Raw genomic sequence first — 15,562 nt, forward strand, 5'->3', positions numbered from 1 at the left:
CCTGCTTCTTGCTGCTGCTCCCTCTGCCTTCATCTAAAGGTGGACTTCTCTCATGGTGACAACACGGCTGCCCCATTTCCAGTTTCTCATCCAGCAGGAGAGACTGGCTGGTTCCTGACAGCTCTGAGATAAACATTGCTTCCCAGAAACTTCAACAGTCTCTATTCATATTCTCCTATTGAAAGATCACATTTTTAGCAACACATAATTTATGAACAAGGATCCATAAACGGTGACTGAAAGTGTCATTAGAAACAACCAAGAAACTCCAAACCTCATCCAACTCATTTTAAAGAGAAAACTCTGTAACTCTTATTCAGGACCTACTGACCTTAGTTCTTCACAAAATTCCAATGAAACAGTTACCTGGCTTCCTATGTCTTGACGGATGAAAAGCAGCTGGTGAGCAGACCACTCCAGTTTTTAATAAACAGTGGTAACATGAATGACCTGAGAAACTATAAAAAGCAGTCTAGGATAATTCCTCATGGAGGCAATGGAGTCAAGAAAGGAATTCTAGACCACTTCTCCAGTCTCCTTGGCTTCAGGTCCTGGATCCACCATTGGCTTAATATCCAACCTTTGGCACATCTTCAATCCCTTTCAGCTTCAACTTCTTTCTCCCTGAAATAGATTATTGAGAAGATCAAGAAAATCATGGGACAGCAATTTTTAAGTGTTGAATAAGCATGCAGCATTAATGATGACTTAGGGGACATATGTGTGTGTAAAATACAGTCATAAAGGAAGAGTTAGCTCTAAGGCAGGCAGGAATAGCAAACATTTCACTTGGAAATATACTAAAGTGTAATTAGGATCATGCACAATTAAAGTTTTTCTTTAAACTTTATTTTCCATAATGATCATGTTTTACTTCTTTCCATCCCTCCCCTCTTCTTTCTTTCCTTATTCTCCTAGATGCCTGGCACATCACGAGACCTCAATAAACACGAATTGAGTGTATCTGGGAAATGGCCTGGATTGTAAAGTCCCCCACGAAAGTGTTTTTGGCTGTGGTTAGTAGAATTGTACCCTCTATCTGGGGAAATCTTAGAGTAGTGAATGAAGTTCTTTAGATGTTTACCCATGTGAGTTATACACCGAATGTTTAGCTACTAGGGAGGGAAGTATATTTAATAGGCGCCAGTACTCAGGCTCAGTCCTAAGGATCTATGTGGCTTGTGATCCAGCTGGCTGGGAATGGGCTGTGTGATGGTTAATTCAACTTGACTGAGCCACCTGATGCCTTGGTGGCTGGCTAAACATCATTTTTGAGTGTGTCTGTGAGGGAGTTTCTGGGAGGGATGATCATTTGAATCAGTAGACCGAGTACAGCAGATCTACCCTCACCAATGTGGCATTGTGAGGCATCATGCAATTCCTTTAGGGCCTGGATAGAATAAAGAGGAGGAAGGTTGAATTAATCCCACTGACTGCTTGAGCTGGGACATGTATCTTCTGCTTTTGGTGCTCCTGGTTCTCAGGCCTTAAGACCCTGTCTATCCTGTGCTTTTCTGGATCTCCAGCTTGTAGGTGGTAGATGGCGGGACTTCTCAGTGAGCCAATACCTTATAATAAATCTTTTCCAATATATCTATATCTATATATCTTCTATTGGTTCTGTTTCTCTGGAGAACCCTGACTATACAGGGCAGAAACAGGTGGATGAAGGTTTTGTTCCTTTACCACACCCCACCTCACCAGTATTGTGCTCTGGCAAAGTGCGGCAATTCATTCAAAAGTTCTTATTTCTACAAATTAAATAAAAACACAATGAAAATTTAGTAGGTGCTAAAACTTGGTTTTGAAATTTTATTAAAAAAATATATTTGCAAACATATAAAATTTAGGATGAAAAATGCTCATTTTAAAACATGTAATAACTTAATATTTGCAAACATACACAGATGGTATAAAATCCATACCATTAAAAATGTTAATGATGCAGTATTGCGCTCATGGAACAAAAATCTTGCTGTAATTCCAGAGCCTCTCATTTCCACATTTCACAGAGCTGAGGCTCTGGTACAATTAAAGTCACGAGAGCGACATGGCCAAAGCAGTAATACAGAATAAAAAACAATTTAGAACACATATTTTAAAAACACGTTTCTTAAGGAATCACACAGATAAAAGGGAAACACAATTTTGCATTTTCCCTACTTCAAAGGGAACAGTATTGCATTTTAGCATTTTAAATGAAGATGTCAAATACGAACCGAGTGAAACACTGCACACATCTCTCTTGCTGAATTTGCTGAAAAATAGGCTCGTTGAGGCCTTGGCCCACTCAGAAATGTACTCAAGCAGCTTTTAAAAATGCTAGTATAAGTCACTTTACTTTGCTCAGATCTTAATATTTTTGACACTTGAAAACACAGGGCACTACTGGTTCTAGTAGGTACTTTGAACACAACTGAAGGAAACCAAAGGTAGGCAAGAAAGAAACCTGTGCTCAGCAGCAAATGTGCAGCAAGGACACAGACCCTCGGCCCCTGTGATTCCTCAGTTCTCTTCACTCATGCGGGCTGAGCCCCCTCATGCCTGTGCCAGCTCTCATTCCTCTCAGATTTACAGTATGATGGCTGATTTTGTTTTTTAAGCAGTTAGGCACCTTCAATTTCATGTTGCATTATTAGTAATACAATGGCAGTTACGGCCTCTACTACCAAAATGAGAAAATTTCAAACTACATTCTTTGGGGAAGGGCAGTAATAAAGCTGCATGGTTTAAAAAATAGGGCAGTAATAAAGCTGCATGGTTTAAAAAATATTTACTTAGTAGTGGATTTGATGGGGTTTATAATTTCTACAAGAAAACAAAGGCCAGTAAAAGAACAAATGCTTGACATGCAAAATCTGGTCAGACATATTCTAAATCAAGCCTGTACATCCTCCTGTAGAGAAGGGCCCAGCTGGACTTGGGTTCTTAACACAACACCACTCTCCATGATGGCTATACCTAAGCTTTCAAAGATAAACTGTGGACATTCCATATGTAGACAGCATGAAATGCTTCTCCTGATACTGACAGTTACTTGAAAACTTAGATTCAAAGTCAAATAGTCCAACTTTCACACCTTACAAATCCTAGGAGAGATGCACAAAAAAGAGAAGCCTCCATCTTAAAGGAGGTGTGGGAATCCATTCAAAGTTATCGCATTAATGACGACAAAAAGAGCAGCGCCACCCACTGGTGACGCTCCAGACACACCTCTTCTCTAAGCTTTGGGCTGCTCCTCCTGGAGCCTACACTTGGACCCCAGGGGTGGGGGTGGGCACATAGATGGACAGAGTAGTCTAAATGCAGGTCTCCTGGGGTTCTGTAAAATCAAGCTAGACGCATCTCCATCTTGGTGTCCATTTTGATTCAACTAAGGTTCCAGTAAAGACACTGCAACAATGTAAACACGCAACCAAAGCTAGCATGAGGTTCTGGATAGTAAGCCTGAACGAGGAGGAATAAGGCAACTGAACTGTGACTTTCAGGCCAGGGTCATCCAACTGCAACTATCCAGACTTGGCCTGGCTTCTCTAGGGACTCATTCTGGCCTGAACTTTCTGGCAATCAAGACTGTGAACTTCTGGCTTCTGAATTTTAAGTAAATGCTGTGAATATAGAAATTTGGGAGTTGAAACAGGTTTACCCTTTTCAAGTCTCCATGACTTGGGCACTTAAAAAGTTTACTTGCACACTGAGGAAGCCTTATCATAGATTTACTTTACTATCATATTCATCTCTAGGACATAGGGTGAAACTTAAGATATGATTACAGATCCCCTCTAGGATATTCTCTCTTAACTCTTTCATATATTATACATACTCAAAAGATCATTTAAGTTCAAATGTGTATTATAACAAGAATCCCTTGATTCGTCCATTTATCAAAGCCCACTGAGACTACACTTGGGATGCGATTAAATCTACTAGTGCATCCATTTTATGAGAACAGTAACGTGACTCCCTGGACACCATCTCCTGATGTCAGCAACACTCTGTATATTACTATCACTTTCTCTTTCCTGGATGATCCACAAGCAATTCATTTTTGGTTGCTGAATTTATACACTGTCTTTGAAAACAAACTATTCATAATTGAGTATGAAAACTTATAAGCTTCCCTGAACTCTGCACAATCCACATATAACTAGATAAACAGCAATAGAAGACAATAATTAGAAGCAGAAACATTGTTCAGGGAGCAAGTTAAGATGAACAAAAGCCAATCAAAGTACTCTTTATGCTAAAAAACTAAGATCAAACTAAAACAAGTACGTAACTCTCAAGTAATTTTCTAAAATTTCAGCTAGAAAAAAAATCTACGGACTTAACAATTGAGTTACATTAAAGCTTAAATGATTGTTCCCAAGGAACCATCACATCTGTCAGCATTATTCACAGCTAATCCTTATGCTAGCTGGTTGAGCCAATTGGGTTTTTACCCCATCATTAAATAGTGCTCAGAAAAGTAAGCAGTGCATCTTAATTGGTTAAATACTACAAAGTGACCTGTATCGTAGAAACAAAGACACTTTCATTCAAAGAATACCTTAAAATTACTATTGCTGAAATAAATCAAAATCTACATCAAAATATTACTAAACATCATTACATGCCATAAAAGAATAAATATAAATCGTGGCAGATCAATAGCAGCATAACAAAGCATCTTTACATAATTTCACACTTTGGGCTGGAAAAGTACTCACAGCCTAGGAATACATTGGTAAAGTTCTGAATTTCACACTTTCTTTTGAACTCCATATTCTACAACAAAGTAAGGGCAGTGTGAATGACAGCTCCCTTTTCTGCATAGCTTTAAAATGGTTCTCAGTACACTTGAGGAATGGAACCAGAATGGCTTTGTCAGATTGGTCCGCTGGTCCTCTTCTCAAAGTGTTAAGGAAAACAATCAACAATGACTTCTGTGTTTAGACAGAAAAGGAAAATAAGGCTGTGTTTCACACACAAACTTAACATTTTCAAAACCATTGGAGAGTTTAACTTAAAGTCAATCTTTCTGACAGGATTTGGGACTTACCAGCCCCAGCCCTTGCTTCAAGGGTGTGACCTGCCTGCTCCCACGTCACCACAGAGCCTGACAGGGAAGGCTGTGCTGGGAACCTGCTGCATGGCAGGACTCGGGACACTTAAAAGCAAAACACAATTGAGAAATTTCAGAACTTTTCAGCCCAAATGGGGCATTCATATAAAATATACTCCATTTGAACAAATAATTTCTAATTTACCAACTTAAATTCTGATCCTTAAAACTCAAAGCTACTTTGCAGAGCTGACTTCTCCTGTTTAGAACTTGATGATCAGCCTAACGCCCAAGTTTATAGAGCATAGGAGGAGGGGAAAGGGTGTGGGCTGGGGTGCACTCTGACTGAGGCAAGGCTGTTGACTTCTCCTGAAGTCCTTGAAAGTGAAAGCAAGCTGAAAATCACACTCCTCATTTCACACATTCATTTATAGCTGATGAAAACACCCACATAACTTAATAAGATGATTTTTTTTTTGTCAAAACAAAGGTCTGCTGGTGATGCTTCACAGTGAAACCTTGATTATCACTGAGAATGCCACTTGGAAAACATTCTTAAGGAAATGAGTCCCTTTCTCATAGGCTCAATTTCAGGATTCTCAAAACTCAACGTTTTGTTTAGAAGTTTCCATGATGAGGCATATTTTCTTCACAGGTTGACAACCTGCCTTCAGATTTATTCCACTCCAGTCATAAGGTGTGGTTGTCTTTGTTCTTGGTCAGAACCTGCAAGTAGACTTCATGAAGTGTACTAAGGAAGCTGGAATCATTCTGGAAGAGATGGTAAATGTAAGAACACAGAATGCAACATTTACCTCAACAGAACTTACTTCCTTGATAACAGCTTAGGGAAAAAATTGTATAAATGATTTGTATAACTAATTACTAATTACCCAAATAATCCAGCAATACCACCTGGAGACAATTAATATTTTGGAGACCACACAGATATTTCCCACCAGGAGCGTATGCTCAGGAAGAGAAACACTCTCCCAGTAAGTCTTTTGAATTTACCTTAGGATCTGATTCTGTAAGGAGACCTTATAAAATGTTCTTTTTTTTTTTTAAACTAAAGAATAAAAAATTCTTTTATTTTTATTTTACTAAAGAACAAAAAGACTAAATTGATATCCTGCGTACCTTTATTAGATGTATTAATGTATCCTGGAGCTGAGACTTGCTGAGAACAATGGAAGGCTTTCTTTGATTTTCTGGTGTTCCAACAGTTAGAGGAGAAGGGGAGCTTGCTTTCCTCTCAAGGTCTGTGGACCTTGTAACTGCCTGCTGGAAAACACTTGGGGACAGAAGGACTGAAGACACTGCTGTGGTTGTTGCAGTAACCAGTGGGGGGCCTGCAACCTGCAGGGGAATAACGGTCATTTTGCACCAAACCGCAGTAACCAGCAGCCAGGCCCAGAATAGGGAACATCTGATTACAAGCATAAGCAGAACAACACTAGAGTGCAGAGTCACATCCTAACTATTTTAGGTTCAGGTAAACATTCAGTAGAAACATTTGAACACTTTATATCTGGTTGAAGCTTCAGTTAGCTAACGGACGAAGGGCCCATTTATATAAGAATGCCCTAGAGTAGTTATGGGAAGCCAAGTCCAATAATCACAGAAAATGAATATAACAAATAAAAGTGTAGCATGCACAGTAAAAACAACCCTATGATAAATTAAAAATGCAAAGTTTTTTTGGGTGGGGGTGGGGGAAAGACTGGAAGGGGCATGAGGGAACTTTCTGGGGTTGACAGAAATGTTACGTATTTTGATTGAGTTGGTGGTTACCCAGGGGTTTTATATGAGGCATCTTCAAAAAGTTCATGGAAGGATTCTTATTATTTTTAAATTCTATTTTTCCATGAACTTTTTGCAGTACCCTTGTATACATGTGTCAAAACTCATTAAAAAACCCTGCATTTCACTATATTTAAATTATTCTGCAATAAAAAGAGAACTTAAAAACCCAGTTATATGAAGCACTTGTTTCTTTTGTGATGTTCGAGATATTTATTATACCATTACAGGTATCAAAGACAAAATTCCTTAAAAATAAAGTGAACATCTACCTTCTTTTCCCATTTAGATGTGCTTCTAGGCTAATTACAGCTAACAATCAGAATACACTAAACCATAATAATCAGTATTATGAATAATTCTTACACCCGATACAGTCAACAGACACCTACATTTCTTTCTCCTATATATCATCTCCTCATTTATAAATAGCAAAGAGCTTGCCACAATTTTAAGGACGTGATTTCTGGTATTTGAGCCATTTAGCTCGTTTTTCGGTGCTAAACCAGGCTGATAGCTCCTGCTGATTATACTAAGACAAGCTATGGAAAAGACTGGTTAACAAGACCAGTCAGAAGCTGACTTTAATTTAAATTCTGGGGCTGTAAAAGCTCAAAGGCAAACAGAAATGTGACATTTAAAGAACTGGAAAAAAAGGGTGTGTAGTTCAAGGGTGGTGGGTGATGGAGAGCGGAGATAGCATGTAAAAAATGAGGCAAAGAAGGACAAACAAGGGACAGAGTATGCAGGTGTGGGAGGCTTTGTCATCAGAGCAATGGGGAATGAGAGAATTCTAGCAGGATAGTGGCTCTGCCCCTGGGACAGCACAGTTCTTCCAGGGCAGGAAGTATTTCCTACTAACAGAAATCAGGCTGACCCATTCTCAGCAGTCACCCACTCACAAACACTTAATGTGGGCCAGCCCTGTGGCTGACCCTACCCTCTATGCACATGGTCAGTGAAGACATCCACGCAGAGATGACTAGAGGCCTACCGAGGCCACAGCAGAGTGCTCTGCCTGGGGGAGCCTGGCCTAGCAGAGATTCTAAGACAGCTTGGGTTTGAAAGCTAAGGTAACAATGTTTTAGTTCATACTGAGCAGAACTTAAAAATACAGTTGAACAACACAGGTTTCAACTATGTGGGTCCATTTACATGCAGATTTTTTCCAATAAATGTTATAAATGTATTTTTTCTTCCTTATGATTTTTTTTTTTTTTCATGACCGGTAACGGGATCGCAACCCTCGGTGTCACGCCCGCACCGTGACCGGCAACGGGATCGCAACCCTCGGTGTCGCACCCGCACCGCGCTCAACCAGTGAGTGGACTGGTCTCTATATGGGATCCGAACCCTCGGCGGGAGCACCGCCGCGCTCCCAAGCGCCGCACTCTACTGAGTGCGCCACCGGGCCGGCCCCTTCCTTATGATTTTTTAAATAACTTTTCTTCTAGCTTACTTTATTGTAACATTACAGAATACATACAACATACAAAATATGTGTTAATCCACTGGTTATGTTATTGGTAAGGTTTCCAGACAACAGCAGGCTATCAGTAGTTAAGTCTTGTGGAGTCAAAAGTTATATGTAAATTTTCACTGTGGGGGGTCGTGGGATGAGGGCTGGCATCCCTAACCCCCGAGCTGTTCAAGGGCCAACTGTACATAATGTATTCTTCAGAATAAAGGAGTCCTTACCGGGATGGCACTGGATAACACCTTAGGCTGGGCAAATACTTCAGGATCCTGGTTTTGCTGCATAGACTGAAATATTTAAAAAGAAAAGATGAACGCATGTAGCAAGTTTCAATCATGATTTCCTAGTTATTGGTAAAAAATCTAGGTTAACAATAAGGAATGGTTCAGACATTAACTAGTTCCTTGATTCCTGAGGAAAGAGGCTGACAGGAACTTGCAACTCCACTGCACAATGAGAACTTTGGGACTGAAGAGGAGAGGGCTTTGTTCCCCTGAGAAAAGGGGTAAATGCACAGCCTTTCAGACATCTCAATAAAAATCTAAAACCTGTATCTCTCATGAGAGCTGGGACAGCACAGGCATATTTTTGATGTTGAGTCTGCAGAAATGAGAGATTCAGCCAGTGATACCTCCTGATAAGGTGATTTAGACTTGGACATGTGTCACTAAACAGTCTTCATCCAGAGTTACACTTTCATGTGTTCAATTCATTCACTTTCATGTGTCCTCATTCATTGGAGAGAACTTCTTGTTGTAGAGCAAATACATTAGAACTCAATAAAGCCCCAGGTCCTAAAATTAGTTTCTGCCAAGTAAATAAAAATGTACACATATGTAAGCATCCCCGGCCAGTAGGCATGCTAGAGTGTGGTGTTGTTCCAGAGGCCAGAATCTGGACAGGGCAGTGTTCAAGACTGCTGGTTATACTTCCAGAACAACTGAAACAGTGGCAGCAGGGGCCTTTCAGGGGTGACACACCTATCTATTGAACAGAATATTCTCTTTTTATACTGCACAGAACCTCAGCTGAAATGGCCAAAGAATGACAATATAATGGTGTAACCAACATACTAAGTTTCCTCCTTTTCAGTACAAGATCTCTTCAGATCTGGATCTATGGTCCTGAGTCAAATGAGGACTCCTGGAACTAATAGGCAGAAGAAAAACAAACAAAAAACCCTAAAACACATACCCGGATAAGAATATACGAATACAGTTTCTTAGCTTTTATCAGTTGAAATAATTTTGGGAAGTGGAATTGAGCTATAGCACCATTTACTGATTATTTAGTTGTTCATCATAAAGCTTCTTACCTTCCCTCTCTCCTAGCCCCAGACATACTTTAAAGAGACAACTCTTTAAAAACTACTCTGTCTCATGTCAGTTAAAACCAAGGTCTTTGCCGTTTCATCCCATCCAATTATAGTTACCCATCTTCCTGCCACTACCTGGAGGGGAGCGAGCACCATGTTGCTGAGGGAGGCTGAGGGTGCTGCTCTTGCTGCTGCTGTCTTGGAGGGAGGCTCTATGAAGCTCTCAGGTGTGGCCAGTTGGCTGGATGCTGGAGAAAAGCTGGGTGCCATTGCACCTTTCCCAAGTGGCTGCGTCTGTATTTGGTCATGCTGTGGGGTCAACCTGAGTTTCTGGAGAAGATCAACACTTGGGAGGGATGTGCCAGCTGTATTCGTCACACTCAATGGGGCCCTGAAGGGGCTCTGGCTGGCAATCAGACTGGTGTGGCTTAGCTCAGGGACTGGCTGATTCAGGAGTGGAGACCTCTGTCTAGGTGTGGTCTTCACTGCCTGCATCATGGTGCTGTTTCGAGGTAAACTGGGGGGAACCTGTGCAGTAGGAGCTTCAGCTGGTAGAGTGGGACTGAGAACAGGGCTCAATGGGATTGTGTAGCTTGGGGCATGCTTCTCACTAGACTGTGTGATAGAGGCTGGGGTGATTAGCAGTGGGGTGGTGACTTCGGGTTGGACTGAGTGGTGGGCAGCAGAATGAACACCTAGGTTTTCTGACTGCGGGACTCCTCCTGATTGATCAAAGGTGAATGGTAGGAATGAGCTGGGATCTTTCTGGGAGGCATCTACTGGCAGCTTCTCCACTTCTTCTGAATCCAGACCCATGACTGCAGGCTGTTCCTTTGGCAAAGAGGTTCCAAATAGCTCTTCCACTGTCAGATGTTTGTGTCCAGATGGAGCAGACTGAAAAACAAATCAAACCACGCAGTGAAAAAAAATCTCTTGAAAACCAGTGTAACCAAACTTCTTTTCCACTGACCAAAACAGTTTGCAGAAGCAAAGATGGATGGAGTCTGAAAATAAGGAATGGAACAAACTGAAGATGCACTTGGGGTTAAGGCCAAGGCACACCTAGTATCCTTAAGTTGGAGGATGGAAACCCACATATAGTAATAAAATTCAAATTTTAGGGACTCCAGGTAATAGTGTTAGAATTCAATTTCTTGGCAAATGGATATAAGGGGAAGGGGCAATTACATTATTACAAAGCTAATAGTACCTAATTGCTCCATGTCAGTAGCACACATAGGAAAATGATACCAGAGAGGACAGAGCAACCAAATGCTGATCAAGCAATCCTATTATTATTTTCACTGTTCTTGATAAAAAGCTAGGCATTGAACCTTGGACACTGGGTCCCAAATAGCAGAAAATAAATTTAACCATTCAATAGCAGGCTATTCTCTCTCCCTATACCTAAATCACAGAATCTTTAAGAAAAAGCAAAGCATTTAAGCCTGAAAATTTAAAATTTACAATTTTAGTAAATTGGCTTATTGACATCATTGCAGCTATTCAAGGGAAAATTTATTCATGGTTTCCACTTGTGAGCTTTCCTGCACCTTCAAGCAGTACTGCCAAATTCATTTGACCTTTATTTCCTGAATACTTACAGGGTGCCAGGCTCTGCTCTGATCAGGGCCCAAGGTACACAGCAGGGAATAACAACAGAAGTACTGACAAAGCTTGCATTCTAGTGGGAGACACACTTAAGTAATTTGAAAACACAGGCAAGCTTATGTTTTTTATTCCTAAAATGTATGATCTATTTAGTTGTTTAGATATGTGTTTATATTGTGTGAAAGTTGATGAAATCACTTTCTGTCAGACCCAGACAAAATAGGGCCGGGAAAGGCACAAAGGTGGGGGGCTTATGCTTGCTTGTTTAAGATAAGAACTGTTTCCAAGGACTTTCTAAAACCCTTCAGAAATCCCTTCCTGTCCTTCATGCACTTCCTGCTATGCATGTATGCACATACAAGGAGGGTACTTCAAAAAGTTCATGCAAAAATAATTATCTTTTAATTCTATTTTTCCATGAACTTTCTGAGGCACCCTCACATTTCTGACAAGGCTTATCATTCTTTAGAACTAAAGTAATTCATATAAGATGCCCTGAAAGAAACTTGCTTAGTAATGGCATCTCAACCAATAAACTGATGAGAAATCTGGCTTTGAGTCTCCAAAATTAATGAACTCTATTTCCAAACAGCTTATGTGAACATCTCTCCCTTTCTGCCAGTAAAAGCTTTCTCTTACCTTTTCCTCACCAAATGTAATCATGGCTTGCCATGGTGTACATTCCAGATTATAATCCTATTTTTCTATTCCTGAATATACTCAATATATTTTGAGATATTTTTGTCTAAAGTGTTCTTTTTTAGGTTAACAATCAAAAAAATTAATTCACTGAAACACGATTTTCAGGGTCTCAGTCTATAAGGCTGTAAAGTACACTGCATTTGAAGTATAATTGTGATAGCACTATGGTATAATCACATTTCTATAGGGAAAAACCCCCAGTTTCTTCCAGGTACATGTATGTTTCATCCATTTGACAAATAACTATTGAGTTTACCAGGTGCCAGGCACTGTGCTGTGATTGTGAGGTGGAGAAAGACAACTGGTGCTGAGTGCTCCCCTACAGCAGAGCTGCAGGACCCATGGGAGGAAAAGAGGCACCCAGAAAGGGGACCTTAAGTGGAGAAATGAGGTGAGACGGCTGAAGAGCACAGCCACTTTGGGAACTGCAAGTACTTCAGCAGGGCTGGGTCAGAGGGTGGGTAAGATGGAGGGTGATGAAGGGAAGAGAGAAGTACCAGCCAGACTGCAGCGTGTCTGAGACACATGAGGGGAATTCTGGACTTTATCTGTAGGGCAACAAGGACCCATTCAGGGAATGAGCCATTCAGCTCTATATTTTAGGATGTGCACCTTGGATGCTACAGAAAGGACAGTCTGGAGGGGTGAGATTGAGGAGAGTCTGAACCAAGGTCCTGGCAGAGAAAAGGATGAGAACCAAGGAGTTAGAATGGAAGGAGTTGGTGGTGGCTGGCCAAGAGGACACCCTGTTATCAGGGTACTGGGTGGTGGTGCCACTGTTTGGGCAGGCAAGCCCAGGAATAACCCCTAGGTTGAGGGAGGGAGGGGGAAGCTGAGGTCAGTTTTGAACATGTCTGAAGTCTCTGTGGGACATCTGGAAGCTGGAGGTATTGAACTGGAAGTTATAAAAGCACAAAAAAAGGCAATTAAGTCAAGGGAGCAAAGGAGAAAAGTCTCCCTCAAGGAGACTGCAGGGACAAGCCTTAGTGCCCTACCAACCACCAAGAGGCGGGTCCTCGAACAGCACTGCTGCTGCCTGCTCTGCTTCCTTCAAGCTGTGTAACCTGGGGAGAGTCACTCACCTCTCTGAGTCTCAGCTCCTCTGTAAAGTAGGGAAGGCTGGTGGGAAGCTGAAATGTATAGAACTCAGCATATAGGAAGTGCTTAATGTTAGAACTCATAATAGCAGCAGAAAGCAAGTTCCTCTAAGACAGGGGCTGTCTTTCTCATTTATTCCTGGATCCTTGCCCTTCCTCCTGGGCTTGCCTGGCCCAAGCAATAGAACCACCCAGTACCACAGATCCAAAAAGTACATAGTAGCAGCTCATCAACACTCTCTTCCCAAAGCTCTCCCACAGGGGGAAAGGCTGGCATGATAAGAGAGGAAGATCTCCAGGAGCAGGCCCTTAAGGGGTTAGGGGTAAGGGATCCCCTTTGCCAAGGAGGGACTCATATCAGACAGCAGGGAAAGTAGACCAGCACTGATGAGAACTGGAGTTTGCATGTGAGAACAGAAAGTTAAGGGAGCACCATTTTGAATTTTCTCTCTGGTATGAAGAAAGCATCATCTGCTAGTAGAAAGGTGGCAGCACAGGTCTGAAGATAACACGATCAGTGTGAAATAACTGTTGTGGGGGAAGAGGCAGAAGCCTCCCTTAGTTGTAAAAAGTTGTAGCTTCACACCAAACCATTTTATCTTAGAAAATATTTAATAAAGAGAATTCTATTTATATTAAAATGCAAACATAATGTCTTGGGAACTTAATGTGACAAGAGGTCCTTTTTTTAAGTGAAGAAATTCTCAAATGGTAAATTTAGGTCCTCCACTAATAATGCTCTAGTAAGATTACCTTGTCACAACACTCTAGCATTTAAATGTTTTTCCAGATTCAGAATCTCACTTCAAATATAAGGCAGTACTAACATCTAATTGTAAACTGTGGATGTAAAATAAAATGCTAAAGATTTTACATGGTTCAATTTCCTCATATTTTTACTTCTGAAAACACTGTACAGCTTAGGGTCTGAAATCAAAGGTATCCGGGTTCAATTCTCAGCTGTTAACTGGGAAAATTGCATAATCTTTCTATTTAGCTCCTCCCCTCATCTGAAAAATGGGGACAATTGTGGCAATTATCTCATAGAGCTGTTATGAAATCAAACTCTCAATATAATGTCTGGTGCTGAAAAAGCATTCAATAAATTGAAACTGGCTATTACTATCACATAAATACCATATACTCTTAAAAAGCAATCATGATAAATCTGTTTGGATACTTTTTTTTTTCCTTTTTGTCTTTTTTACTGACCGGTAACGGGATCACAACCCTCGGTGTCGTGCCCATACCGGGGACCGGCAATGGGATCGCAACCCTTGGTGTTGCGCCCGCACCGCGCTCAGCCAGTGAGCGGGAACCGGTCTCCACATGGGATCCGAACCCTCGGCGGGAGCGCAGCCGCGCTCGCAAGCAGCGCACTCTCCAGTGCGCCACTGGGCCGGCCCTGTTTGGATACTTTTTAAGGAATACCAAATAATATATAATAAAAATGTGTTGGGATATTAAAAATTCATCAAATCCTTCTGGAATATCACACCCTATAATGCAAAACAACAAAATCACCTGATGGGATACCAAGGGCATACTATTATAAACTACCCTGTCATTCCCTGATGCAAGGAATCATCAAGGACACAGCTGTTTGTTTAAAACTCCTTGGTAACATTTCAAACCCACTCAATGTAAGTAAAAATAGACAACTAATTGTCCCTTGGGACAGACTTCTCTGTCCAGGCCATATAACTGTAGTCAAATGCACAGGTTCTATTTCCCATAATGAACACCGTGACTTATTCACTTTTGGATCCCTGGTATCATAAATGTCCGTTGACAGCACAGAGATAATTCCCTCTCCCCTTTAAAAAACTGTGGTAAAATATACATAACAGAAAATTATATGTTGTAGCATGTATCAGAATCTCATTCCTTTTATGGGCAAATAATATTTCCTTATATGTATATATCATATCCTGTTTATCCATTCATCTGTTGATAGACACTTGAATTGTTTCCACATTTTGGCTAGTGCAATTAGTGCTGCTATGAACATTGGTGTAAAAGTATCTGTTTGAGTCCCTCTTTTTAGTTCTTTTGGGTATATACCCAGAAGTGGGAATTGCTGTATCATATGGTAATTCTACGTTTAACTTTTTGAGGAACTGCCAAACTATTTTCCACAATGGCTATACCATTTTACATTATCACCAGCAATCTAAGAGGGTTCCAATTTCTCCATATCCTCGCCAACACTTGTAATTTTGTCTTACTGATAGTAGCTATACTAATGGATATAAGGAGGTATCTCATTGTGGTTTGGATTTGCACGTCCCTAATGACTAGTGATATCAAGCATCTTTTCATGTGCTTATTGGCCATTGTATATCTTATTTGGAAAATGTCTACTCAAGTTTTTTGTCCATTTTAAAATTGGGTTAATTCCTTTTTTTTTTTTTTTGTCTTTTGTCTTTTTCCGTGTCCGGCAATGGATCGCAACCCTCAGTGTTGCCCCCGTACCGGACCGGGGACCGGCAACGGGATTGCAACCCTCGGTG

At 40.9% G+C, this 15,562-nt stretch overlaps 1 protein-coding gene across 1 annotated transcript in view; it reads right to left on the reverse strand.

Moving 5' to 3' along the window:
- Positions 1-5,458: 5,458 nt before the first annotated feature.
- The window catches only part of DCP1A (decapping mRNA 1A), a 58,643-nt gene continuing 48,539 nt past the window's right edge, over positions 5,459-15,562 (reverse strand). The window contains exons 7-10 of the mRNA XM_008582531.1: positions 9,775-10,533; positions 8,546-8,611; positions 6,185-6,403; positions 5,459-5,815 (exon numbers count right to left, since the gene is read on the reverse strand). Of these exons, the coding sequence (XP_008580753.1) occupies positions 5,735-5,815; positions 6,185-6,403; positions 8,546-8,611; positions 9,775-10,533 (1,125 nt within the window). The 3' untranslated portion in view covers positions 5,459-5,734. The remainder of the gene's footprint in view (positions 5,816-6,184; positions 6,404-8,545; positions 8,612-9,774; positions 10,534-15,562) is intronic.

Source organism: Galeopterus variegatus, unplaced genomic scaffold (assembly GCF_000696425.1).
Source record: "Galeopterus variegatus unplaced genomic scaffold, G_variegatus-3.0.2 Scaffold2664, whole genome shotgun sequence".
NCBI classification, from domain to species: domain Eukaryota; kingdom Metazoa; phylum Chordata; class Mammalia; order Dermoptera; family Cynocephalidae; genus Galeopterus; species Galeopterus variegatus.